Source organism: Cervus canadensis, chromosome 8 (assembly GCF_019320065.1).
Source record: "Cervus canadensis isolate Bull #8, Minnesota chromosome 8, ASM1932006v1, whole genome shotgun sequence".
NCBI lineage: Eukaryota > Metazoa > Chordata > Mammalia > Artiodactyla > Cervidae > Cervus > Cervus canadensis.
The window spans coordinates 91,102,809-91,130,566 of NC_057393.1; the positions used below are offsets into that span (position 1 = coordinate 91,102,809).

Here is a 27,758-nt window from a genome sequence, read left to right on the forward strand (position 1 = left end):
GTGCTGGGCGGGGCGGAAGGAGCGCGGGGGCGGGGCGGCGCGCGCGCCAGGCATCGCCAGCCGAGCGCCGAGGCGCCGCGCCCATTGGCGGAGACAGTTGCGCGTCGAGGCCCGAGCGGCCCGGCCCAGCCCGCGGCGGCTCCGCGTTAGTCAGTCATGGGGCGGCCGCCCAGAGCCGCCGCGGGGGCGGCGGGGCTCGGGGCTCGGGGGTCCGGCTGAGCCGGCTGCGGAGAGTGAGCCTGCCGCGAAGGCGACGGAGGCGGACGCGGGGCGACCCCGGCGGCAGGGGCGGCGGGGGAAGCGGGAGCCGCCTGGGATGTTCAGTGAGTGCGGGCGGCGGGCGCGGGCGCGGGTGGCGGCGCGGCCTAGGCAGTGGGGGCGGGGCGGGCCGGCGGGGCGGCGTGGCTGCGGGCGGCGGCCCCGCCCGGAGGCCCGGCGCGCGGGCCCGCTCTCTCGGGCGTTTAAGCTAGAGGAGTGTCTCTGGGCCAAAGTCGGGATGAAACTTGGCACATGGTGGCGGGGAGGACGCTGACGAGCGCGGCGATGCCCACCTGCAAGGGCGCCCTCGAGGCGGCCGCACCCCTGACAGCCGGCTGCGGGCTGTGCGCCGCGGAGCCCGAGGCCGCGGAGCGCCTGGGCGAGGCGTGGGCGGGGAGCCGAAGGTGAGGGAGCCGGCGTCCTGGGCTCGGCGGAAGTGCGGCCCTTCAGACTGCGGCGGGGGCGCCCCGGGCCGGCCCCCCGCGGAGGCCGGCTGAGCTCTGACCTCTGACCTTGCAGGTGGCGGTCTTGGAGCTGAAAGTCGGCCTGCGGGACCCGGGGCGCGCGGGGACCGTTTGCTCCTAGGTGACCCAGCGTTGCGGGGTGGGGGGCAGGGGACTGCGGTGGCCGAACTCGGTCTGGGTCCCAGCCCTGCTTGAGGATGGAAGTCAGAAGAGGAGTTCGGGCCCTGTCCTTACACTCAGGGAAGCTTCTCGTAGTGGATGGGCTTCGTGACTACATCGGCCTTCTGTGGAAACCATGTAACTACCTATAATCTCAATGAGCATTCGGTTCTTCTTCTGGGGTATTGACTGATAACTTAAAAGTGGACTTTTTAAAGGATACCCAAAAAAGGAATAACGTATATGAAAATGCTTGACAAATAGGATGTGTTCTGTTAATACTGATTATCGGCTATTACAGTTACTTTTTTGGTAATTTGTAGGTTCCTTGTGGGCGTAAGTTTTTTGCATTAAATGTGAAGCATGCTAACTTTTGCTTTTTATGAATTATAAATATTTCCTGCCTTAAGAATCTGTATTAAACTGGAAAACCGAAAAGTGGGCTTACCTTGAGCATTTTTTTGTTTGTTTTTGGTTATCAACAGTAAATCAGATTAGTGTGTTAGGGAGTGACTTTGATGCTTCTGCCTCTAAATGTGTGAAGTTTATACTTGGTTCTGTCACTGGGGAATTAGGTAAAGGCCTCCTTTAACTGTGCGGTCAACCAGTTTTTTGGTTTTACTTCTGCAAACAGACATCCTTCATAATACCTACGAAGGACGTCTTTGGAGAAAGGATTTTTGTTTGTTTGATGATTCAGTTGGAAGGAGGCCCCAAAGGTGCTGTTAAACAGCGTTACCCAGGACAGTGCTGGAAGCCCTTCCTAGCCTCTCTGTGACAGGCAGCTTCTCAGGTGGTAACTATTATGATCATGCCTTCAACAAGCGTGTGGTAAGTTCTCACTATTCTGTTCCCCAAGAGAACCCTTGGAGCAGCAAGACATAAAGGGGAAGAGCTCAGACCCAGCAGCCAGGTGACCCAAGCGCCCCTCCTGGCACTGTGGACCCCACGGCACCTGTCTGACTTCTGTGAGCCTCAACTTTCTCATCTGAGGAATGTTCCCTACCCTATGGGTCAGTAAGTGCTAGGTATTAGTGTCATGGTGGTGTAGGAAACAAATAGTGTGGTGATTCCCAGGATAGAAGTTTGTTCCTGGGTTTGGTGGGCAGACGGAATCAGGCTCGAGGAAGAGATGGCCAAGCTGGGCTGTGAAGCATGAGTGAGACTTAGGTAAACCAGGTGGGAGTGCCAGTTGGGGGAGAGGGGAGGGGGAGGGCTTCCTCCAGATTAAGAAGGAGCCTCAGACCAAAGCCCCTAAGGCTAGACAACGGGGTGGTACCCACCTGCTTTGTAAACAAAGATCAGAGTAACCTTGATATGACTAGGTGGAGATGGGATTTTTTTTTTTTATCTTCCCCACTGGTGGAGGAAGGAGAAAGTTTTTAAGCTGATCACAGATGGCATCGGATTAGCTTTTTGGAAAGATTATACCTGTAGTAATGTGGAATTGAAAGAAGGGAAGGCTCAGCCACTTGTCCTGGTAGCTTTGTGTCTGCCTTTTGACTCTGAAAGGAAAAGGACTGCTTAACAGAGGCAGGCATTTTAATCCAAATCTGGAAGCTTAGAGAGCACTTTGAGAAGGCATGAAAAAACCTGGAGACCATTCCAGGCAACTTTTTCTCTTGAAAAGATCTTTAGGGATGTATTGTATATGCCTAACTACAAGGCAGGATTTCCCCCCCCACCTCCCCCGTGAAGTTCAGTTCAGTCACTCAGTCATGTCCAACTCTTTGCGGCCCCATGAACCAAAGCATGCCAGGCCTCCCTGTCCATCACCAGCTCCTGGAGTCCACCCAAACCCATGTCCATCGAGTCGGTGATACTATCCAACCATCTCATCCTCTGTCGCCCCCTTCTCCTCCTGCCCTCGGTCTTTCTCAGCATCAGGGTCTTTTCCAATGAGTCAGTTCTTCGTATCAGGTGGCCAAAGTATTGGAGTTTCAGCTTCAACATCAGTCCTTCCAATGAACACCCAGGACTGATCTCCTTTAGGATGGACTGGTTGGATCTCCTTGTAGTCCAAGGGACTCTCAAGAGTCTTCGCCAATGCCACAGTTCAAAAGCATCAGTTCTTTTGCGCTCAGATTTCTTTATAGTCCAACTCTCACATCCATGCATGACCACTGGAAAAACCATAGCTTTGACAAGATGGACCTTTGTTGGCAAAGTATCCCTCTTAAAAGAAAGTGTCATCACACGCTTAAGTGTCTCCTATTACAAACACTATAATTACGCTTTCCAACAACAAGGTGCCGTTTGTGAAAGGTACTGGACTGAAACAATCTCAGTCAATGCTAGTTTGGGATTATTTATACAATCAGTATAGTATTAATAAGTGATAAGTAAAAAAGGTATGCCCACCTGAATGGGTATTGATGGGTTTGTTGAGATTTCCAGTGATGTGTGGGTTCAAGAAGTGCTGTGTCATAGGTGATTTGATAGATGTGAAGGTGACGTGTTATAGAAAATGGAATTGATGATTCAGAGTGGCTAAAGTGACCACAGAGGCATAGATGTTGAAGACATAAGTGGATGCTTGCGTGCATGCTAAGTCGCTTCAGTGGTGTCTGCCTCTTTGCTGGTCAGTGGTTTCTGACTTTATAGACGAGAGCCCGCCAGGCTCTTCTGTCCATAGGATTCTCCAGGCAAGAATACTGGAGTGGATTGCCATGCCCTCCTCCAGGGGATCTTCCTGATCTAGGAATGGAACCTTTTTTTAAGTTAACCAAATATTTTTCTTTATTAATTTTCCTATTGCAAGGGTAAAGTTGTCTTAGGTTTGAGCTTGTTTTTATTTGAATGTTTTACAGAAAGTAACTGCTGCTCTGCTTGTCTGCTGGAACAAATTCCCTTTTCCCTTCTTATTTTTTTTTAACTTGAAGATGGTTTGAAGAACGTTGTATATTGGCAAGCTTTAGAAAATACTATAGAAAATTCCCATTCATAAATCTTTGTTTAGCAATCAGATAAGATACCTTTCTGGTAAGATGTTTTTAAATGTATCTGTTATCTTAGTAACCTTACAGGATTTGAGAATAAGAAAAAAGTAGTACCATTTTTACAAGCAAAATACTAAACTTTTGGAGATTTTACAATTCAGTAATCAGAAGTATTTTGCAAAACTTTGTGAATTGACAGTTTTAAGTTATGACACTGCTGCTTTACTTTTACAAAATAATACCATGCTCTGGAACTGTGTTGTTCAATACAGTAAGCATTGGCCACTTGTGGTTGCTTTAATTAAAGCTTCAGTTCTTCAGTTGCATTAGTCACATTTTAATTGCTAAATAGCCCTTTGTGGCTGGTGGCTGCCACACTGAACAGTGCAGATGTACAACATTTCCATCACTGCAGGAAGTCCTATGGGTAGTACTGTTGTTTTAGTTTTTAAGTCATGTCCCAGTCTTTTGTGACCCCATGGACTATAGCCCGCCAGGCTCCTCTGTCCATGGGATTTCCCAGGCAGGAATACTGAAGTGGTTGTCATTTCCTTCTCCAAGGGATCTTCCCGACCCAAGAAGTGAACCGGCATCTCCTGTACTGGCAGATGGGAAGCACGTGGGCAGTACTGCTCTAGAATAAAAAAGTGATCTTTCCACTGAGACACACACAAGGGTTTAATGTCACTAAAGCATCTCCAAAACCTCATTTGAATTCTGTTTCAGAGAGAATGATAAACATAGGAAACCATATCCCCCTTATTCTGAGAGCACAATATCCTGTTTCTTCTGTCTGCAGACGTTGTAAATGGAGTACATGTGAAAAGTTTTCTTTATAAAATCAGACATCATAGATATAGGTAGCCATTCTATAGATTGTGCCATACCCTTTCACATTAACACAGTTTTGTATAGAAATAAGTTTTCTGAGCCCTAAAACAGTGTTGAAGCAGGAATTAAATATTCGTGGCTTTCTTGGTTCATAAAAATCCAGAGAAATCACGCGCGCAAAGTAAACCGTTGAGAATTCCAAGCAGGAGCTAGACAAAGCTCACTTTATTTTTAATGTGAATTTCCAAGATAAAAGCCCTGCTCTAGGGAACTGTCTATCTGGGGCAGCTAAGCAACAGTGGTGGCAGGAGAGGGCAGCTGGCCTAGGTTGTGGAGGACGATGTTTAGCATGGAGCAGCATAATCAGATTTGTCTTTTTCTCTGACCACCTTTGAAAGGGTGTTTGAGGTAGGCCTAGAGGTGGGAGGCTGTTGGAATAGTCCAGATGAGAAGTGATTTGTGCTGTCAAAAAGCAGCAGTGAGGATATAGTAGCACAGTGGCTCCAAGACAATCCTGTCTGGAATAGAAGGAGATGATGGCCGTTTAGAAGTGAGGTTGGGGGAGATAAGAGAAGATGACCACTAGTTTTTGCTTGTTTGGTTTTGTTTTGGTTTTTGTTGTTGTTGTTGTCTGTGTTGGTGGTTGGTGGCACCATTAAGCTGGCTAGGAAAACTAGAAGGAGGAAGTATGGAAGGAAGAGAATTTGAGCACATTGCATTTCAGATGTTGGCAGCATCCAGATAGAGAAATCTTTCAGTCTTGAGCTCAGAAAGGTGATCTGACTACAAACAGCATAGAGTCTTGTGTCACGGTGCTGTGATGCAGGGAATGTGAAGTATGGAAAAGGGGAACCAGAAGACATGCCTGCAGGGGAGGTGGGTGTTCAGCAGCCTGGAAACCATGTAAGATAGTAGGGGGACAATGACTTAGATTTGACAAGATTTGAGGAATCTCAAGTCTTAGTAAACAGCTCGCCAGTGTTGGCTGGCTGGGTAAGGAGCCTAGTGCAGGTTTGGAGTGGCTGGGGGTAGGAAGCTATAGGAAAAGAAAGTAATTGATAAGAAAAGACTTCTGGGACTTTATGGAGGTCTCAGCTGATGTTAGAGAAGATCAATTTCTCTGTCATCTGGCTGCCAGACTGTATGGTTTCTGCTCCACCCTATCCCCTCCCAGATTGTACATTACTTCCTGAGCCCCGAGCTGTGAGCCTTATTCTTGTAGCATTTGTTTCTTAGGACACCATGGGAAAGAGCACAGCTTTTAATTCAAGTGTATTCTGCAAGTTTTAAAATTATATGATGTATGACTGAAATCAAGAATAGTCTGGTTCATTTATTTTTAAGCTATGATTTATATTTCCACAAAGCATTTAATCATGATGATTAATGCAAAAACTTAGGTTTTTAGATGCTACTTAGAATGATCTGTCAGTGGATTTTGCAAGCATGTAGAATGCTGCAGTGAAAGAAGAGAACTGATATGTGAGTCCTTCCTTAGTAGGCACTTTACATCTCATTTCAAAAGTATAAAATGATTTTTGTCAGTTTTTAAACATAGTTACAACTGGAAAACATGCACTTAAAAAAAACAGAAACACCTAGCTGCTGTCCATATACTCAGAGAATTGATTTGAGGATAGTGGTGGTAAGTTTGCCTAGATTTGTTTTGAATTCATTTGTCCTCAGAGCTGTCACCTTGTATCTTAGGAGTGAGGGGAGACACACTATTCACATGGTACTCTATTGGCATCTCATGGAATTGGGTAGTCCTTAGCCCATGAAGTGCTGGGCTGGGGCTGCCTCTTTAAGCACCCCTCCAACCACACACATTTGAACATGTGGGTGGGGTTAGGCTGCAGGGGAGAGTGTTAAGAGAGCAGCTGTGGTTCTTTCTTCCTGGCATTACTTTGAGGCAGGAAGGTGATCCTGTCCTGCTCTTCTGTAGCAATTTTGTTGAAGTATTAAATAGTAGACAACTATTAATGCATGAGAAATAGATACATATTAGGTCAGAATCCTCATTTTAGTTTCCATAAATACTAATAATGTGATATGAAAAGAAAGGTATGTATGTATGTATTTTTAACTTTAAAGTTAAAATATTTTATGTCAATTGAAAATTAAGAGAAAACCTGAAATTTTTTGACAAAGATGTAATCAGATTGAAAATCAATTTAAATTTAAAATATTTTATAAATATGGGAGAAGATAAATAGGTAAGGGAATTGCAGTGTTGGTCTCATGCCTGAGTCTCTCAAAAAGACAGGTCCATTTTAAGGAGGGTTCCTTTTGTTTTGTTTTTTCTTTTCTTCATGTGTCCATTTATGGGTGTTCGTACTGTGGAGATCAGGCTTCCCAGGTGGCTCAATGGTAAAGAATTCACCTGCCAAGCAAGAGATGTGGGTTCAATCCCTGAGTAAGGAAGATGCTTTGGAGAAGGAAATGGCAACCGTCTCCAGCATTCTTGCCTGGGAAATCCCACAGAAAGAGGAGCCTGCTGGGCTACAGTCTGTGGGGTCGCAAAAGGGTCAGAAACGATTTAGCTACTGAAAAACAACACAGCATCTAGGGAAATCAGTCAAGGAAGAGGGACTGATTTCTCTGCAGAACTTTTTCCACTAGTTATTTATTTCATTTAAAATACGTGTGCACTGGAATCTAGTCCAGGGAAGTCGGTTGGCTCATGTTTCTGATATTTTAGTTGAGTGCAGCTGTAAAAGAGACTTAGTGCCTGCGTTCCTCCCCTTGAGATCCATGGCCTTGCAGATGATGCACTGCCTACCTTCAGGGAACGTCCTCATAAGTGGTGGTTTGGAGCCAGAAACTACTGTTTGGGGCAGCTAACTTGGGCAAATTCATTAGAATCTGTATTTACAAACTAGTTTCTAGTCATCCCCAATAGGGCCAGTTGTGTTTGTTTGTTTTTTTTTAACTGTTGTTCTAGCTGCTTTCTCTTTGCTGTCTCTTTTCCCCTTCTTTAAACATACATATATGTTGTCCCACCTTGGGCTCACTTGTCATTTCAGGGTCTGCTCTGTCAGTTTTCCCATGTCTTTTCCTGTGTACATTTTTTTCCTGTCAAGACAGGTAACCTCTTAACTCCCATCTTATTTGAGACACTAAGGGACATACATTGATAGTTTGCATTCCCATGGCAATAAGAGATGATTAGTAGGAAATCTGGAAAAGTTTTAGTTTCAGCTAAAATATGAGGAATTTGATTGCTTTGGAAGAGCTTGGAGACTAAGAATTCTATCACTGACTCAACCATGTCAGACCCACTGCCTCTCCTTTTTAACAAATATTTGATACTGTCTCTAGATAATATAATCATTCTGTACACTTGCTTTAAAATAACATTTATGATGTTGTAATATTTTATATTTGTATATAAATATATGTGTTTTTGTATATGCATATCTCCAGCTTTACTCTTCTGTTGTATGACTTTTATGCAATGAAAAGTCAATCTTCAGGTTATGTTTTTAAAAAATCTTTAGATTATGTTTTGAAAGAGTTAACATGAATCAGTTTGCAAGGATTATTTGTCAGTGATTTTGGAACAGCTTGTTTGGTGCAGTATATGGATAAAATAGTTATTTGGTTATTCACTGAAAGAAATTCCAATGGATAAAAATTATATATGGATAAATTTTTTTAATATTTAAAGAATAACAGATTTTTGAAACGTGAGGAATTTTAAATCTTAAAACAAATGGAGGAAATCACAAAAGAGAAGTCCAGTGCCTATAATTGAAACTGAAAACTTAAACATATCCAAATAAATTATCAAAAACGCATCTTCTACACACAGACAGAAAAATTAGAAGCCCTTGATTTAGAGAAAGTTACCCTAATGGGGACAATCACATGTGTACGGATAATGTTGTTTGCATTCCAGAATGGACACCATGTTTTGATTCTGAAGAAGAAAATATTTTTTACATCACCGGAGTGAACTTAGAAAATTCATCCAGCTGTCAGTGTTCATCTGGACTGCAGTATTCTTTACTCCAGGCAGAGGAGTGTTTGAGGCCAGTAGCAGGGTCAGCGGTTCCTGATATTGTGTGTGTGTGTGTATGTATTTGGCAGGGCCAGGTCTTAGTTATGGCGTGTGGGCTCGTTCCCTGAAGTGAAAGTGTTAGTCACTTAATTGTGTCCCACTCTTTGCGACCCTGTGGACTGTAGCTCACCAGGCTCCCCTGTCCATGGGATTCTCCAGGCAAGAATACTGGAGTGGGTTGCCATTCCCTTCTCCAGGGGATCTTCCTGACCCAGGGATCAAACCTGGGGCTCCTGCATTGCAGGTATATTCTTTACCATCTGAGCCACCAGAGAAGCCCTTAGTTCCCTGACCAGGAGTTAAACCTGGGCCCCCTGCATTGGGAGCACATAGTCTTAACCACTGGACCACTAGGGAAGTCCAAGGAGTTTCTGTCATTCTTGATCATAAATTTAGCAGTCAAGGAAAACAGTCCTTTTGAAGGGGAACTTTCAAACTAGCTTGAATTACCACCTCAAATTAGTTTGAATATTACCCCTGCATTTTCTCGCTTAAAAGAATTCATGAGAGGATTTCCCTGGTGGTCCCTGGTGGTCCATTGAGAGTCCACGTGGCAGTGCAGGGAATATGGGTTCAATCCCTAGTCCAAGAGATAGCCACGTGTCGTGGGGCACCTAAGCCCAAGAGCCACAACCGCTGAAGCCCGTGTGCCCTAGAGCTGGTGCTCTGCAACAAGGGAGGTCACCGCAGTGAGAACCTGTGCGGCTCAAATAGAAGGATTGGTGAGAAGTTTTCTGATGCGTCCACACGTCCCCTTATTGTTTGGGTGCTTGTCTGTACCTGGTGTTACAGGTCAGGAGAGAGGCAGACAGCGTGACTGACATGTAAACACACTGATCTGAATGGAGGGGGGAGTCTGTGGGGCTTCTGTTTTTTAGCTGTTTTGTACTGGGGTACAGCCGATGAACAATGCTGTGATAGTTTCAGGTCAACAGCAAAGGGACTCGCGAACAGCCGTGCATATACATGTAACCGTTCTCCCTGTGGGTCTCTAGTATTAGGTTGGTGCAAAAGTAATTGCGCTTTGGGACCATGAATTTTAAATCATTATAACTAGGTTCAGACACATCTTTATTAATCAAAATAGGAGAAAATAGGAGCTGTTAGAATCAACACATTTTTGCCAACGAGAAATAAGTTTATTCCTGTAGCATAAAAAGGCCCACTTTGGGATTTGACAAACTCTTGGAAAGCAGATTCTGCCTTCTGCTGGTTGTAGAAACATTTTCCCTGCAAAAAGTTGTCAGATGCTTGAAGAAGTGGTAGTTGGTTGACGAGAGGTCAGGTGAATGTGGCAGATGAGGCAAAACTTCGTAGTCCAATTCATTCAACTTTTGAAGCATTAGTTGTGTGACGTGCAGTCAGGCGTTGTCATGGAGAAGAATTGGGCCCTTTCTGTTGACCATTGTTGGCTGCAGGCATTGCAGTTTTCACGGTATCTCATCGATTTCCTGAGCATACTTACCAGATGTAATGGTTTCACTGAGATTCAGAAAGCTGTAGTGGATCAGGCAGGCAGCAGACCACTAAACAGTAACTGTGACCTTTTCTGGTGCGTGTTTGGCTTTTGGAAGTGCTTTGGAGCTGCTTCTCAGTCTAGTCACTGAGCTGGCCATCGCTGGTTGTTATATATTTTTGTCGTACATCACAATCTGATTGAGAAATGGTATATTGTTGTGTATATTAAGAGAAGACAATACTTGGAAATGATGATTTTTTTTTTGATTAGCTCCTGAGGCACCCACTTACCAAGTTTTTTCACCTTTCCAACTGGCTTCAGATGCCGAATGACTGTAGAATGGTCGATGTTGCCTTCTTCACCAGCTTCTTGTGTAGTCGTAAGAGGATCAGCTTCAGTGGTTGCTCTCAGTTGGTCGCTGTCAACTTCTGATGGCCAGCCACTACTCTCCTCATCTTCAAGGCTCTTGTCTCCTTTGCAGAACTTCTTGAACCACCACATTAGCTAATTGATCATTAGCAGTTCCTAGGCCAAATGCATTGTTGATGGCACAAGTTGTCTCCACTGCTTTATGACCCATTTTGAACTCAAATAAGAAAATTGTTCAGATTTGCATTTTGTCAAACCTCATTTCCATAGTCTAAAATAAATATAAAATAAACAGCAAGTAATAAGTCATTAGCAAAAAAACATAAGGTGAGAAATGTCGTTAAAACGTTGTATAACATAACTACATTTATTTAAAAATGTATTCCAGTATCAGACAGCAAATTTAACAACACAAAAGCTACAGTTACATTTGTACCAACCTAATATTTAAGCTATTCTCATTTTCCATGATTGAAGTTGGCCAGGTGGTCATTGGGACAGTAGATCAGGTGGGAGAGAGGGTGAGGTTGGTCACTGAGGCTCTCCAGTCGGCCAGGTGGCCCCTACCCATCATGACATCCAGCTGTCCATGTGACTCCCCCACAGGTCATGAAACGGGTCCGCACCGAGCAGATCCAGATGGCCGTGTCCTGCTACCTCAAACGCCGGCAGTACGGGGATGCGGACGGCCCACTGAAGCAAGGCCTGCGGCTGTCGCAGAGTACCGAGGAGATGGCTGCCAGCCTCGCAGGTACCTTGCCCTTCTCCCAGAGGCAGCAGCTGGCCCAAGTGCCTCTTTGAAAACCCATCATGACACGTCCTCCCTTGGAATCCCAGGGCCTTTGAGCTGTACCTGATGTTGTGTGCGACTTTCTCCTTCCCTGAACCGGGGCAGGGTTGTCTCTTCCCTCTTGCATGGGCCCCTCCCGTCTCACCTGGGCCTCACTCATGGAAGGCCAGGTTCTCCAGAATGAGTCCTTTGGGAAGTGGTTGTAAGTGTTGGCATCATACGCATATTCCTGAGGCTTAGAATGTGTTTCTGCTTTTGTTGTTTGAAATTGTTTTGAAATTGGATTTGGATTTTTTAGAAAAAATTTTGAGAAATTTTTCCTGCAGTACTTTTAGACTGGTTATAAGCGTCTTTAAATGGCCAAGGGTGAAGCTTGACATTACAGTGCATTCTCTAGCTCAGCACTGGCTCCTCATAAGAAGCCCAGCAGGCATCTGCCTCCTTATCTTCCATGTCAGACTCACTCACTCTCCCTCCCCTTCAGACTCAACTGGGTTCCCCTGACAAGGGCGGGGCCAGGTGATGGAATAGATTAATGAATGCAGTACTGTTTCTAGTAAGATGGCCAGGGTCCCGGACATGAGTAACTCCTTCTAAGCTTGGCATCACAGTCTTTGGTAAGCTCCTGCTGCCTTGTGTTCATTGGAACCTGTGCTGCTGCTGATAGTAGGGCAACCTACTGTTAAACCAAACTGTTAAATTTGTGTTCTCAGTTGTCTTGATTTAGATATTATGGCATATCAGGAGAGGGCCTGTTATTTCTAGAAAACTGCCAGGAAAAGTGAGAAGCATGAAATGTGATTACCATAAAATTTTATCCTGAATAATTTAATTGAGTAATCTGAGTAATTATGTCTGCATTCAGCAGACGATCTTGAAGGCCTGCCGGTGGCCAGGTGCTGAGACATTCTAAGAGAGCTGAGACTTGATTCTGGTTTCTGAGGTGCTTCACGTTACAGTCGGGAAATGAGGCAGATAAATCAGCACTCGTGGGAGAGCAACATAGTGAGTCCGGTGAGGGGCATGCTCAGCCTCCATGCAAACAAAGAACATACTCTTTACAGGTAGATCCGCAGGTCAAGAGGGCTTCCCAGAAGGTCTGGTGGTTCCCAGCATATAGTCAGGGGTCAGTAAATCATAGAAAGAATGAGCTGAGTTTCCAAAGAACCATTAGGAGCTTATCAGGGGGAGAGTTGAAGGGGCGCATCCAAGGTACCAAATGTGGATTTTTGGAAGATGATTCTAGTGTCCGTGTTAACCGAGGAAGGGCCAGATGAAAACCAGGGGAGCTACTCAGAAGCCTCCGGTATGAGCCAGTCTGAAGTGAGGACAGTCTGAGCTGAAAGGCAGTCATCAGAAGAGTGCAGGGAGGACTCATGACAGGACTCGAGACTGGCTTCCTCATGGAGGGGCAGCAGGAGGAGGCTGTTCCTACATGTGCAGCCTTCCATCAAGTCTCTTGAGTATCAGAGGGGACACTGATTATTCTCACCCATCTCCCCATCTCTGTGTGTTGTATGTCATGGCTCTACAGCCCTGCTGCATTAATTACCTCCATGCTTAATTACACGTGTGTCAGTGTTTTATCTGGATTATTGCCAAAGATGGCTCCTCAGCCCCCAGCCACCTTTTTCCAGTCCTGAGGTTCAAATTCCCAGCAACGAGGGTAGGAGAACTTTGCTTTTCTTTTTGGAAAGCATGAACTCACAAAATGGTGATGAAGTGTATGTTTACATCCTGAGTATTCCAGCCTTCTTCCTCCTCCCATTACCGAGAACTTTGGCAGCCAAGCACCTGCTGACCAGGAAGGTGATTAACTATCGCTCATCTCTGGTGGATCTGCCCTGTCCAACAGAAGAGACCTGAAGACATCACCAGGAAGATGCCACCCGGGTCCTCTTGGCTGATAAAACCCACGCCCAAAGTTCTTATCAGCTCTGTGATGCTGACTTTCAGAAAACTAGGGACTGTTGGTTCAGACCTTGAAAGAAACTGATCTACTTCACATGAAAAATGGAAGTGAAAAGAAATGATGAGAAGCATCTTGGAGAAGACAAACAGCAGAAAGAAGAAAAACCTCAGAAATACCATCACTGATAATCTTGAAACAAGAGAATGCTATTTTGAGAGAAAAAAGAACGTTCAAATATTTGTGTTGTTATTCAGTTGCTCAGTCATGTCCAACTCTTTGTGACCTCACAGACTGCAGCACGCCAGGCTTCTCCGTCCATCACCAACTCCTGGAGCTTGCTCAAACTCATTTCTGTCATCCCCTTCTCCTGCCTTCAGTCTTTCCCAGCATCAGGGTTCTTTTTTAATGAGTCGGCTCTTCGCATCGGGTGGCCAAAGCATTGGAGCTTCAGTTTCAGCATCAGTCCTTCCAGTGAATATTCACAGTTTGATTTCCTTTAGGATTGACTGGTTTGATCTCCTTGCAGTCCAAGGGATTCTCAAGAGTCTTCTCCAGCACCACAGTTCAGAACCACTTATTTATGTATATACATGTATTTACATGACAGTACAACTGAAAAATCGTTAGAAGAGTTGAAAGTTGAGAAAGCCTCCCAGAGAGTAGAGCAGAAAGATAAAAAATGGAATCTGGGAGAGGTTAAAGGATCAGTTCGGTAGGCCTATCTAGAAATTGTAGGAGTCACGGAAAGAGAACACAAGAGAGTGTCAACAAAATGACTCAAGAGAATGTCTCAGAATTGCAAGGTGTGAATCTCCAGAGTGAAAGGGCCCCCGAATGCCCAGCACCGAGGTTGAAGGTAGACCCATCCCAGGGCACGTGATGGTGCAGTACCAGGTCCTGGGCTCAGATGCATCCCAATGAGTCTCTGCACCTCTCCTCTCATCCGGCTTGTGTATCCTGTGCTTTATACCTTTCGTTCCTCTGCTGGGCGGGTAGATGTGTCAGTCATACTTAACCAGAAGCCCAGTGTCCTTTGAAAATGTCCTGAGATGCCCAGTGCCACTGACGCCCCTCAACACCAGCTACCACCCATCCCGCCACGTTTTAGGCTAATGATTGTCTTTCTGTCCGCATCTTGTGTGTCTCTTCCTCTGTAGTCCAATCAGAATCTGGTTGTGCCAACATAGTGTCCGCAGCCCCTTGCCAGGCAGAGCCCCAGCAGTATGAAGTACAGTTCGGACGGCTGCGGAATTTTCTCACCGGTAAGTACTCAGCACCAGCACCCTTTTCTTGTTAAAAAGGGGTGATGCACATTTCCCTCAGAACCTGCTATGTTCCAGTTGTGGTTTAGGTGCCAAGGATCCAAAGGTAGTTGAACACAAGTCTTGTATTCAAACTTATAGTTTGTTGGAACTCCTGAGAGAGTTAAATCAGGGTGCTAAAGGGCTCTGAGCATGCTATTCATTAGTCCATGGCCTTCAGCATAGTGACTGTAACTTGTGCTGCATAAGTGGAGGCTCAGTCAGCCCTGTAAGGATGCCTCCTTACATGCAGCGGATGTGAAATGGACGTTGCTATCACTGCTGGTAAGACAGTACATCTCAAAATGTCCTTTTTCCCTTCTTTCCAAAAGTGCAAGAGAGTTATCACACTCATGAATCAGCAACACAAAAAATTAGAAGTTGTAATTTAGAGCAGTTTGTGGGTGGTGTAATAACCGTGGAAATACAGAACCAGTAGATATGAATTATAATGAGGTTTTATAATTCACTTTTAAAAATGCAGTCATGTAGCCTGCCTGGTGCGTGTAGTTCCTCATACATGGAGTGAACGAGGCTATTCAAAGGCAAAACCAAGGGATTTTGACTAGTCCTAGGACGGCTGATTATAATTTTTAACGTTGGAAAGATGATTGCAATAAAAGTGACTACGTTAATTCTGGTTCTTAATCAGAGTCTTTTGTTGAGTACTTTCCTTACACAAAACACCTTGAGGTGCGAGAAATACAAAACTTTTTCTGTCCTCAACAGATGGAGAGTAATTCGCCACATATCGGTTAATAGAAAATTATAGTTCAAATACTTTGAAGTTGTTCTATTTTTCTTTCCTTATTTGAACAATCCTTGAGTTAATAATTTTAGTAAGCAATCAGTATATAAACCAAAAATAATATACCTGATTACACACAGAGTTCTAATTTTACTTCACCTGCATAGCGGCTAGTGTTTTAAAGCAAAGAATCCACATTTCCTGCATTCTGTAGTTGGGCAAAATGACCACAGTGTTACAGGAGATAAAGGTTACAAAATAAAACCCTAGAGAGGGTTATCTTATCAGTTTCACAGATGTTGAGTGATGGGATTCATAAGTAGAGAATAGTCTGTTAAATTGTTACAGAAATTAAAAAATTGTGAAGATTAACAGTTTAATAAAAAGAGTCTATTATGTTTAAACTGGAAAGAAACTCCAGTAAGATCATTATATCATATGAATGTTAAATATCTCAGAATAGTGATCATTTGCTTTCTGTGTCAGCTAAAGATAAAAAAAGAAAAATTGGATTTATAAAAAGAATTTCAATCAGAGGTAAGCAAGAACTTGGAGATGAGATATTTTTAACTATTGGCATTGGTTTTTGAGGCTTTAAGCAATTTTTAAATTTTTTAAAATCTGTTTTTAGAAAATTATTTCACTTGGTTTTTAAAATACAGCTAAGATTTCCCCTTAATAGATTTCTCTCATCAATCTAGTGATGAAGGTGGTTTAGAAAGAGTTGCCTGGCCTCATTTAGCCCTTCTCTTGTATCCGTTCGGACTGTATGTACATGAGGCATTGATTGCACTGGGGCTAGGGGTAACAGTAGAGTGTGTTGGTGGGGGGCCTGCCCTCTGATGAAGGAGCCAGACAACTTGGGAAGCTCCAAATCTGTCGCTGAGATAATCTCTATTAGCCTTTTTCTGTGTAATTTCTCATCTTGTTTCACAACTGAGAAAGTTGCCTATTTGTCTATAATTTGATTCTTCAGTCCTTGGTCACAGGCTATCTTGAGAGGGAGAATATATAAGGTTTTTCCTTACAGAATGTTTTTTCCTGGAACATTTTTCTCTACCATCAGGTCTCTGAAGAGTAGTCAGCCAAATCAAATGAATAGTTATCTCCTGAGCCCCAAGATGGAAGTATAACATATAGTCATTAATCTGAATTGAGGTTAACGCTAAGTAAGAGGGCTGAACATCACCGTTTTTGCATGAGATGTGACAGGAGGGAAGTGTTCTCATGGACCAATGTGGAATCAGCCGCCAGGTATTGAGTCCGCATTTGAAGTAAAGGGGGAGAGGTGGGGGTGTGGCACTTAGAGGCGGCTTTCTTGAGGAGGGTGGGCTTTACATTAGCACTTGGAGTTCAGACATCTGTGGAAGAGAAGTAGAAGGATTCGGGCTCTGTGAGGAGCAGAGCCTGAGGTGGACAGGGGCAGAGGTGGTGATTATGTTTTCAGGAACCTTGAAGGAGCCCTTTGTTGAAAATGGGCATTCAGATTGAAGAGAAAGACAGAATGGAGAAAGGCTGAGAAGTGTGACCTTCATCCTGCGTGATGGAGACCAGCCTGGGTGTGACTGTGGGTATGGGAGCAGTGGACAGAGTGTGTGTTAAGGGGTGATGGAGGCCAGCCCCAGTCCACAGAGGCCCTGAGGAGGGAAACAGGGCTGCAGAAGTGGAAAGCGGTGTCTTGAGTCCATAGTTCATCGTCAAGGTGGGATATCCAGGAGTAAAGGAGGGAGAGCTGAGAATGACGGGCTTTACTGAGCAGAGGTAAGTCAGGTTTACATGGCTAGGATGATGGCATCCTGCTGCGTAGCATGTAAGGTACAGAACTCAGCATCAGCTGTGGGAAAGGACAAATTAAAGGCTAGGAGATGAGAACTCCTAAAGGAGATAATGGAGAAAGTGAGTACTAAGGCTGTGGCACCTGCAACATATTTCTCCTCTCGAAGCTATAGCGTGAGAGGTTCTGTGAGCTCACCTGTTGAGGGCCTTTTCTCCAGGGCACACAGTAGGAAGAGCATCAACTGCAGTCAGTCACTCTGGATCTGAACCTGGGGATACCTGGGACTCTTAGATACAGTTTGGGTGTAAGTACCTGGCTTATTGAAGGCACACACGCAGTGTTAGTTCCCTAAAGTGAGGTGAGCCTTTGAAGAGCAAGGGAGGAAGAGGAGTCCACAGGCATGGATGGGAAGGGTCAGGCCAGTGGTGCTGCCTACAGACAGAGGAAGGAGGTGGGTTGTGTCTGAAGGCCCAGCCCTGTGGACAAAGGCCAGGGAATGAGGACCGGTGTTTGTTTGACTTAGTCTCCTTCAGTAAAACATGAGGTGTATATTGTGATTGCAAAGGAGCAAGATTAAAATTGAGCTAAAACTTCAAGTTAATCTCACCTTGTTCCAGATGTGTTGATGGGTATTTTTATACCTAATATACTGTTCTTTTCAGACAAGAGGGAATAATTAAACAACTTTTGAAACTATGAACTGAAACAGCAGTGAGTATCAGTTAAGTTTTAAAGTACTGCATCCTTATTTCTAGATGGCTAGTGTTTTTTTTTTTATCCTGAGCTTAGTAAATTGAAATACCTCTCATTTTCAAAAATAAGCCTGAAACTTAAGATTGTAAGGAGTTGAAAACAGCCCTTCACCCCAATAGAATATATTGGATGTCTAATTCATAAAATTGAATCTTTTTGTTAGTATTTTGAGGTTGAAATTTTCCGGAGGTCTTCTAAAGAATTATAGTATTCAAAGAAATACCAAAATCTTTATTAGGGTTCTCCAGAGAAACAGAACCAACAGAATGGAATGTCTATATAAAGAGGTTTATCTTAAGGAGCTGACACACATGATTGCAGAGACTGACAAGTCCAAGATCTTCAGGGCCGGCCTGCAGACCGGGACCCAGGGGAGTCACAGTTCATGTCCAAAAGCAGTCTGCTGGCAGAGTCCCCTCCTCTCTTCTTTGTGCCCCTAGACCTTCAGCTGATTGGATGAGCCCCACCCACATATGGAGGGGAACCCCCTCTGCTTAGTCTACTGGTTTAAATGTTCATCTCATCTAAAAAATTTCCTTCACGCAAACATCTAGGATGTTTGACCCAAAATCTAAGCACTGTGTCCTAGCCTCATTGACACATAAAATTAACAATCACAAGTCCACCCACTATGAACTTGACACTCATACCCATCTTCTTAAAGCATAATTAATCTCCAGATAAAGATGATTAACAAGGTCATAATTCTGCCTAACGCTCGGTATAGCTATATTTGGCCTCTTGGTGCGAGTAGCCAACTAATTGGAAAAGACCCTGATGCTGGGAAAGATTGAAGGCAATAGGAGAAGGGGGCGGCAGAGGATGAGATGATTAGATTGCATTGTTGACTCAATGGACATGAATTTGAGCCAACTCTGGGAAAGAGTGAAGGGCAGGGAAGTTTGGCAGTCCGTGGGGGTCACATAGAGTCAGACACGACTTAGCCACTGAACAACAACAGCCAAAAATTTCCTAATCACTTTCTCAGAAGAAGAAACAAAGCCCACAGGTAGTGTTTGCTCTTCTTGAAATCCTGTGGTTTGAGTGCTCTGATATAGGGACTTCCCTAGTGGTCCAGTGGTCAGGACTCTGTGCTGCCACTGCAGGGGTCATGCATTCAGTCCCTGCTCAGGGGACTAAGACCCTGCATGCCATGTGGCCCAGCCAACAAGAAGAGTAAATACTATGATGCAAAGTCAGCGTAACTTATATTCTGTCGTAGGGGATAAGAAAAGAAAGAAAACAAAGATATTTGCTTATGTACAGATACTCACACCAACATGTTCACAATAAAATGAGGAGGAGTACTCATGATAGTTACAGTTCTGGGGTCTGAAACTGGTCACATGGTCATAGCTCATCCTTAACTACCTTCTACTCCCTATTCAGGATTGCTTTTACCTTTAGTTAGCACCTCAGCTGGTCCTGGTTCTTTACGTGGTCCTGCCTTGGTTGGATTGCTGCGTTTGTTTTACCAACCGTCGCCGCAGGGGTGGTCGCACTGAGGTGCCGTACGTGACCTCCTATATCATGGACACGCTCTCCTCTCCCCTGCTGTGGAGCAGCAGGGCAGCTTCCCCTCGGCAGTCAGGCTCAGTCGCGCAGCCAGCACCAGAGCACCCTGCGCCTGTCAGCTCAGAGGCAGGAGCCTGAAGCAGCTGGGCAGCAGCCCCAATTCAGTGTGAGATCGCTGTAATTGAAGTTCATCTTCTAAGAATGCATTTGAGTGGGGGCATGTTTATCCTTAAATGCACATACTGTGCAGTTAATTCACCTGTGGTAAGATGAAATAGAGCATTAAGCAGAGGTAGCGTGCTGGAATCATCTCCCTTCCGATTAGAGAGATAAGTGCCCTAATTCAGTATTCCTGAATCTTGAGACAGGTGTGGATTCCTTTTCATGGAATAAGAAAGGAAAATGCTAGCAGAATGTTCTATAAGTGCTAACTTAAAGCATTTTTATATTAATTTACTTAGGTACATACAGACATTACACTAGACATGAAACTTTTAAGCTTCATTTATTTTGTTTGAACCTAAACTCATTTACAAATAAAGTACAAGCAAAATCACAAAAACTAAAGTTCAGATTAGCCAGTGAATGTGACAGATGGATTTTGCCGTAAATAGCTCACTGCGCCACACAGACCAGGGGCTGGTGTTCCCTGGCTCCCCCGAGGCGCTGGTGCACCGGCGTCCCTCCTTGCTGGCCGTTGCTTCTGTGCACGTGGCCTTGGGACCTTTGCCCTGTCCCAGCTCTCTGCCTTCCCTCACTTAGGTGTCACACACACACCTCTGTGCTGTTCTCGTTAGCCTGTGACCAAAGTATACACTTACTTGAACATTCTTTGTCATGTGGTTTCATGTTGTTTAAGTCTCACATTGGTAAATGGTTTAGTTTTAATGACATGAAAATGTTCCTCTTACAAATTATCACTGCAAAGAGAAGTTGTCCTTTTTAATCAGCAAAATCAAAATGAGTACACTGAGAGATGTGAGACACGTAGGGATGAACAGTGTCGTCTTAGCGCTGGGACGTGCCAACCAGGGAACTGTACATGTCCGTGAGCCCACTAAACTCAGAGCTTCGATGTCACTGCAGGAGATGAGAGCACAGAAACTGTGCCAGTACTTGCTGAAGGCCATCCAGATAACCCTGAATTTACCTGTGTTTCCTTTTTAAATTGTCAAGTTAAAGTTTCTGTGAAGGACTCAGGTATCCCCAGAATCCATGTAAGGTCTCTCCGAGGTTTGAGATCCCAATTTGAGCAATGCTAATACTTCGGGGAAAGTGCTAACCCAAAGGCCTGGATGCAAGCTTCTTTGCATGTGTGTAAGAAGAGGCACACTGTTGGGCATCAGATTCCAGACTTGCTGGCCTTCTGGGTCTATGATCTTCCTTCCTTGGTCCAAAGGCTTCGGCTACAAGTTTCCAGAACTTTGTGCTGGGCTTATACTTCAATCCAGAGCCTCAGGAAGTAGGGTCCTGGCCAGAAGGGGACTGTGCGCTCCACGGGAGACCATGCTGGTTGTAAAGGCTTCACTTCTTTTTCCTTACAGATTCTGACTCCCAGCACAGCCACGAAGTGATGCCTCTCCTCTACCCTCTCTTTGTCTACCTCCATCTCAACCTGGTCCAGAACAGTCCGAAGAGCACAGTGGAAAGCTTTTACAGCCGCTTCCATGGAATGTTTCTGCAGAACGCCAGCCAGAAGGATGTCATCGAGCAGCTCCAGACCACACAGACCATCCAGGACATCCTGTCTAACTTCCGGCTGCGAGCCTTCCTGGACAACAAGTACGTGGTTCGTCTGCAGGAAGACAGCTACAACTACCTTCTCCGCTACCTCCAGAGTGACAACAACACCGCGCTGTGCAGGGTCCTCGCCTGGCACATCCACCTGGACGTGCAGCCCGCCAAGAGGACGGACTACCAGCTCTACGCCAGCGGGGGCTCTTCCCGCGGCGAGGGCGGTGGCCTGGAGCCCGCCGACGTGCCAGCGCCCATCCTGCAGAATGAGGCCGCGCTGGAGCTCCTGCAGGAGAGCATCAAGCGCGTCAAGGACGGCCCCCCCTCGCTCACCACCATCTGCTTCTACGCCTTCTACAACACAGAGCAGCTGCTGAACACTGCAGAGGTCTCCCCGGACAGCAAGCTGCTCGCAGCAGGCTTTGACAACTCCTGTATAAAACTGTGGAGTCTGCGCTCCAAAAAGTTAAAGTCAGAACCCCATCAAGTAGACGTGTCCCGCATCCACTTGGCTTGTGATATCCTAGAGGAGGAGGTAGGTATATCGGTTTTTCTTCCCTGCACCTGCCTTACTAATGTGCTTCGAGTATTCTTACCAAGCATGACAGATCTTATCGCAAATGGACTTCATTATATTCCTCATCATATAACTAATGCCAGACTAATGCCTGGTAACCTGTAACCAGTGAATTCCTGCTAATGGCCAACCTTGGCCAACAGGAAAATGTTAACATGAGCTGAACATCATTAATGAATGGTCAGTATGTATGTATTACTACCTGAAATGTGGATATCATTGCTGAGCCTAAAGACCTTTAGCTATGTGTGTGAGTGTGCATGTGTGCATGTATAAGCAATCAGAAGTAGGATTACTGGGTCAAAAGATATATTGCCGTTTCCCAAGAGTAAACTAGGATGCTGTTTCTCTTTCCCCTCCCCGGCCCCCCCCGGGTGCCCTTGGCCTTTCACAGCAGTGCAGTCCTCTGACTTCACCCAGGGTGTCCTGTTTTCGTCCAGCAGTCAGCATAATGATCTTGTTTGCTTTGATTGGGGGTGGTCATTGAAAAGGGCCGGCCCAATGGCCTGAGTTTCAGGTCACTGAGAAGCACTGGCTCAGAGAAAGTGAGGGCAAAGGGAAATAGACATGGAACGTCACAGAGTTCACCTTGCCTGAGAGTGGTGCCTCAGAATTTGCGGGGAGAATACCTTTTTCATATCACCGTTGGAATTCAGGTAGCTCAGACTCAACTTACTTTGGATGGAAAATTCTTTGCACTAGGTTGAAAGGTTAAGGATTTTTTAAAAAAAAAAAAGGTCACTCAAGTTAATTTCCAGTTGCTGGTAAGGATGTCAAGAATATTGGATGTACAAAGTCAGCCTTTTTTACCTATTCCTGTTTTCTGAGTCATTTTCCAGTTAGTATGGCCTTTGAGTCTTTGCTTCTTGAAGTTGAAACAGGAAAATTAGAGGAGTTTGTTATGATGAATAAAGAATCTAAATTCTGATGCACGAACTTTGATTTCTAGAATCTGTAGTGCCCTCCAGAATATTTTTCATTGCACACATATTTGAATTATCAAGTTTTTCTTCATTGGGGACAGTTCTAGCTTCTTGGGGGCTCTTCACATGCCGTGAGGGATACTGCCCTCATTTACTCTCAATTTTCTATTTAGAAAAATTATTCCTGCTGACCTTACTAGTTTTAATGATATGATACTGGTTTGGGGATTAGTCTAGGCATTAAAAAATAATATAAAGGAAGATAGCAAAGGTAGAAAGATAGGTGCAAAGATGGAAAGAACATTAGATTAAAATAAAAATTTTTAAGATTCCCCGCTGGCTACCACTGAATTTTATGTGTGAATTTTATCTCATTTTTTAAAAAATCAAGAGCAATAACCAAAACCTTCTGTGTAAGCATAAAATTACCCCCAGTTCAGCTGGCTTTACAGCACTGGCCTCAGCTTCTGCCATTTCCACTGGAAGAGAATATTGATTAGCCTTGGGAATCTGTTTGCTGGTGCAGCGCTGCTGCTCCTGTCACCCCGGTGGCAGCAGCCTCCTCCTGGTGGAGACGTGCGGAGTGGAAAGCGGGCCTGCCCTCCCACTCTGCGCCGTACTGGACGACGGAGAGAGCTTGTCGATCGGCAGCTGCACGTTGTTAATGTTTGTGCAGCATGATAAAACCACAGGTACCAGAAAGGAGGACTTGCCCTCCTGTCCAGTCATGCTGTGGCTAGGACAGCAGCCTCCACCCAGCAGCGCCGCTCTGTGTTCAGCTCATTAACGTCTGCTCACTCTGCCCCAACCTGGCCATCTTCAAGTTTGAGAAGTGAAGTCAGTGTTGTCAGTAATGCTCAGTTCTGTAGCTGTGTACCAGACTGTCGCAGATCTGTGCTAGCCAATGGGAATACAGTGTGAGCCATATGTGTAATTCAAGTTTTTCTAGTCAGCACATTAAAAAGGTAAGAAGAGGTAGTTGATATTAATTTTAATAATGTATTTTCAATTCATTATAGCCAAAATATTGTCATTCTGCATGTAAGCAGTATTTTCAAAGTTTTAATGAAATCTGTCACGTTCTGCCTTTTAGTCCTAAGCCTTAGAAACCCTTGTGTATTTACACATATAGCACATGTCCATTTACACTGGCCAGCAGCCACCTTTTCTCTCCTCGATCAGGCTGCTCTCTGCTCACACAGTAGCAGTGTCTCACCTGCTTCCAGGTCTTACCCACTCCCAAGCCCAGCCATATTTAATTTCTTTCAGCTCCGTTGGTGGCTGATTGGAGAACAACCCAAGGCTTGTTCAGATCCCAAAGCACGCTGACCGAGGACTGACTGCACTGTAGCTAGGGTGCTGGGGGCTCCTTGGTCTAAGGCAGGGTCAGCAGACTGCAGTATTCAAAGAGCCTTTATACTTATTTTTCTTATTCTTTTAAAATTTCTATTTTAAGCATATCTTATAATGTATATAATACAGTTCATTATTACGTGAATGTACTTTACAAATTAAAAATTCCCATTTGGGATGCATCTGGGGTAGAATTTACTGTGGGGGGTGGTGGTTAGACAGTTGGAGAACATTTGGGGTATTGTCCTGTTAGCATGGGAGGGGTCTGTATGGTCAGGCATGGGTGACCCATTGCTTGTTCAGGGTTTCAGCTCAGCTGCACTGAGGCCATTGTGGGGCTGCCTCAGCCACAGAAGAAAATGTGGCCAAACTATTTTAAGCTGTGGTCCTGGCAGGGAGTTGATAGGGCTAGCCTGCAGGACTGTTCTGGTTTCCCTGTTTCTTGGTTTATAGAGTCAGCAGGCACTTTGCACAGGCTCGGGACAGTTGTGGGGCCCCAGAGAAGGTCGCCTGTCTCCCAGTGCGTCCTCCTCTCTCTGCCCCAAGCACTCGGAGGCGAGACCAATGCCAGGACTTCCTGCTCCACACGAAGATGTCTTACACCTCAGAGATAAGTTCTGGTGTAGAGCAGTGAGTCATTCCTGAAATTTTAAAGTGTTACTGTAACCTCTTTGGAAAGGAAAATTACTAATATTCTTGGTAATACTCAGTAGAACCTTAAGCTCCCAAATACTTATGTATTTTCAATGTTGATTATCCGGAATAGCCATTTTGAATATCTATGAACATCAATGTTTATTTTCTCTTAACTCTTCTCAAAAATGTATACGTTGGAGGCATTCATTCTATTTTTAATTTAATAGTTTTCAAATAGAAATTAAAAGGATGACCTTTTTCTGTACAAAAGCTCACAAAGGTATTTATTTCTCAGCCAGCAAGGCCCATTTGGTTCAAGAAGCTTCATCTTAACTCCTTATTCTTCCAGTGTAAAACTGAAACTCATTTGACTTTATGAATTCCAGGATTGAGATATTTGCAGTTATAAGGAGCTTGTCTGCAAGAACAAAAGGAAAGTAGATTTGAACCCAAAGAATATGCTTGGGCGTGCGGCAGGGGGCCTCCCCCCAACCCCTGCCCCTTTTACCAGGAGTTGTCTTTCTTATCCCCACACATAGGGGTTTATTTCCAGGAATCACAAGAGTCACTCGACTCTGAGAGGAATTCTGAATCCTTGCCTCCTTTTTTACTTTGGGAAAATATTTGAGCCGATGCAGAAAGTCACGGTTTCAAAACTGTTCTTTCTTTTTGGGTACCAGCCATTCATGTCTGGTTACAGAGCATGGGTGTAAGTTACCGATGACTGCACTTGCCTGGCCCACGGTTATTTCTGTGATATGTCCAGGTTTTATTTTTGGCTAAACTCCCACAGCGGTTCTGTATACATCTTGAAGTGAAACCACGTCTGCCTCCATCACTGATCCCAGCTGTCGGGTGATTTTTCTCAATGGACTAGAAGCAGGGAGCACTGTGGCCTGCAAAGCAGCCAAGACTGACAGGTGAAGACGTGCCCGTAGAATAAAAGAATCCAAGAACATAACATCAAAAATAAATTTTTTCTACTGATGGACTTCTGAATTTTGAAGTCTGTGCTCAGCGTAAGAGTAAGGTCCACGGTCATTACTCTGCATTAGTAGCCTTGCTAGAGTGTTAGCTGCAAGGTGAATTTAAAGAAAGCAAATTTATAAGTTGTAGGAGACTTTTTATTCAGTTACACAGTTACAAGGTGCTCTCCTGGGGTCACCCTGAAGGACAGAGTCAGGTACTGGGTAGATGCTGTTTCCCAAGCAGGTCTCTCTGTTTCTGGACATTTTGTTCTCCATGGCAGACCGCTAAACTCTTCTCCTGTGTGTCCCCACGACCCCCAGGATGACGAGGACGACAACGCGGGCACGGAGATGAAGGTCCTGCGGGGACACTGCGGGCCAGTGTACAGCACCAGGTTCCTCGCAGACAGCTCAGGGCTGCTCTCCTGCTCCGAAGACATGTCCATCAGGTACTGGGACCTGGGCAGCTTCACCAACACCGTGCGGTACCAGGGCCACGCCTACCCCGTGTGGGACCTGGACATCAGCCCGCACAGCCTGTACTTTGCCAGCGGGTCCCACGACCGCACGGCCCGGCTCTGGTCGTTTGATCGGACGTACCCACTGCGAATCTACGCTGGGCACCTGGCAGACGTGGACTGCGTCAAGTTCCACCCCAATTCAAACTACTTAGCCACGGGCTCGACCGACAAGACGGTGCGGCTGTGGAGCACCCAGCAGGGAAACTCAGTGAGGCTCTTCACGGGCCACCGCGGCCCTGTGCTCTCCCTGGCCTTTTCCCCCAACGGTAAGTACCTGGCATCTGCGGGCGAGGACCAGCGGCTGAAGCTGTGGGACCTGGCGTCCGGGACCCTCTACAAAGAGCTACGGGGCCACACGGACAACATCACCAGCCTGACCTTCAGCCCGGACAGCAGCCTGATCGCGTCCGCATCCATGGACAACTCTGTGCGCGTCTGGGACATCAGAAGCGCGCACTGCAGCACCCCCGCGGACGGCTCGTCCAGCGAGCTCGTGGGCGTCTATACCGGCCAGATGAGCAATGTTCTGAGCGTACAGTTTATGGCTTGCAACCTCCTGCTGGTGACCGGAATCACACAAGAAAGTCAGGAACATTGATTTGGATCTTTGATATGACAGACTGGGGTGTGCGAAGGGCTCCAGACGGCAAGTCTTAGGACAGACAGAATCCCTGACTGACTGTGAAAGACTCCCCGTGTCCCCCCTTGCCCTGCCGATGTTCCGAACCCACCACTCTCCACTCAGCCCCCAGGTCTGGAAGCACAGGGGCAGGAAGGGTGGTGACGGGGAGCAAACGTGAGATAGGAATCACGGAGACCCCACTGTGTCCTCGTGTGGCCCCTCCCTATCTCTGGCACCAAGGTGCCCTTGCCTCGCTGGGGCTGCACTTGACCTGAGGATGTTTGCCAGGCACCCTCCCCAGGAGCAGTGCCGCAGGGTCACCGGGTAGAAGGGACTCTCTCCAGGTAGGAATGCGGGGGTGAGAATTAGGCAAGGGGGCAGGGTCATCCTGGCAAATGTTTTTCCTTTTCTGTGATTACAGAGAACCAGAACTGTTTATTATTGTTATTATAATTATTATTGAGAAGAGGAGACCTAGCACTGGCAGAGGGGGCTTCTCTGCTCTCATCTTTCAGGTTTTACTCCTGGCACTGGCTGTGACACTTGGAATTTTGAGGTTCAGGGAATTCAGAGAACTTGGTCGCACAGTGTGTTGGGAGAAAGGGAAATTTTCTGGGTGACAGTTGGACCACTCCAGCTGATATGTTTCTAGAAGTGGGTGGGCAGATTTGACTGAGAAAGTCTTGGGCTCTTGCAGCAATGGTGGGAAAGAAAGATTCTTTTTGTGGCTGCACTTCTATTAACAGTTCTCTCCCCCAAAAGGTCGGATTGTGGTAAAGAAATGAAAATAATTAGAAGTGAAAAGTCAAAAGAAAGAATTAAAAAATGTTGAATTTCCAAATGATTCCGAGGTGTGGCTTTTCCAGCGTCTTTTCCTCCTGAGATCATCCCTCCCACCTGCTTTGCGATAGCAGTTTAACGAACAGTCTGTGAAACAAATCATAAGTACGAACACATGCATCGAAAACTATGCTCTGAGGATGAAGCGACTTCTAATTTGTGGGAAAAGGATTAAATATTTCTGTTTTCTGAAAAGAGTTATTTTGTATTTTGTTTTCTATTAAAATGTGTTTAGTTTCAAAAAAA

General features: G+C 45.4%; 1 protein-coding gene across 6 annotated transcripts; it reads left to right on the top strand.

The window, feature by feature from the left end:
• Positions 1–115: 115 nt before the first annotated feature.
• Positions 116–27,758, top strand: TAF5L (TATA-box binding protein associated factor 5 like). 6 transcript variants are annotated; one of them, XM_043477188.1, is made up of 7 exons: positions 116–323; positions 778–1,019; positions 1,741–1,894; positions 11,149–11,293; positions 14,402–14,506; positions 20,883–21,607; positions 25,851–27,758. In XM_043477188.1, exons 3-7 carry the CDS (start codon positions 1,877–1,879, stop codon positions 26,646–26,648), a joined length of 1,791 nt encoding a protein of 596 aa, XP_043333123.1. In that variant the 5' UTR covers positions 116–323; positions 778–1,019; positions 1,741–1,876; the 3' UTR covers positions 26,649–27,758. The 6 variants fall into 6 exon arrangements, with proteins under 6 accessions (XP_043333123.1, XP_043333122.1, XP_043333126.1 ...); XM_043477187.1 differs by lacking the exon at positions 778–1,019; XM_043477191.1 differs by lacking the exon at positions 778–1,019 and having other exon boundaries at positions 1,741–1,849.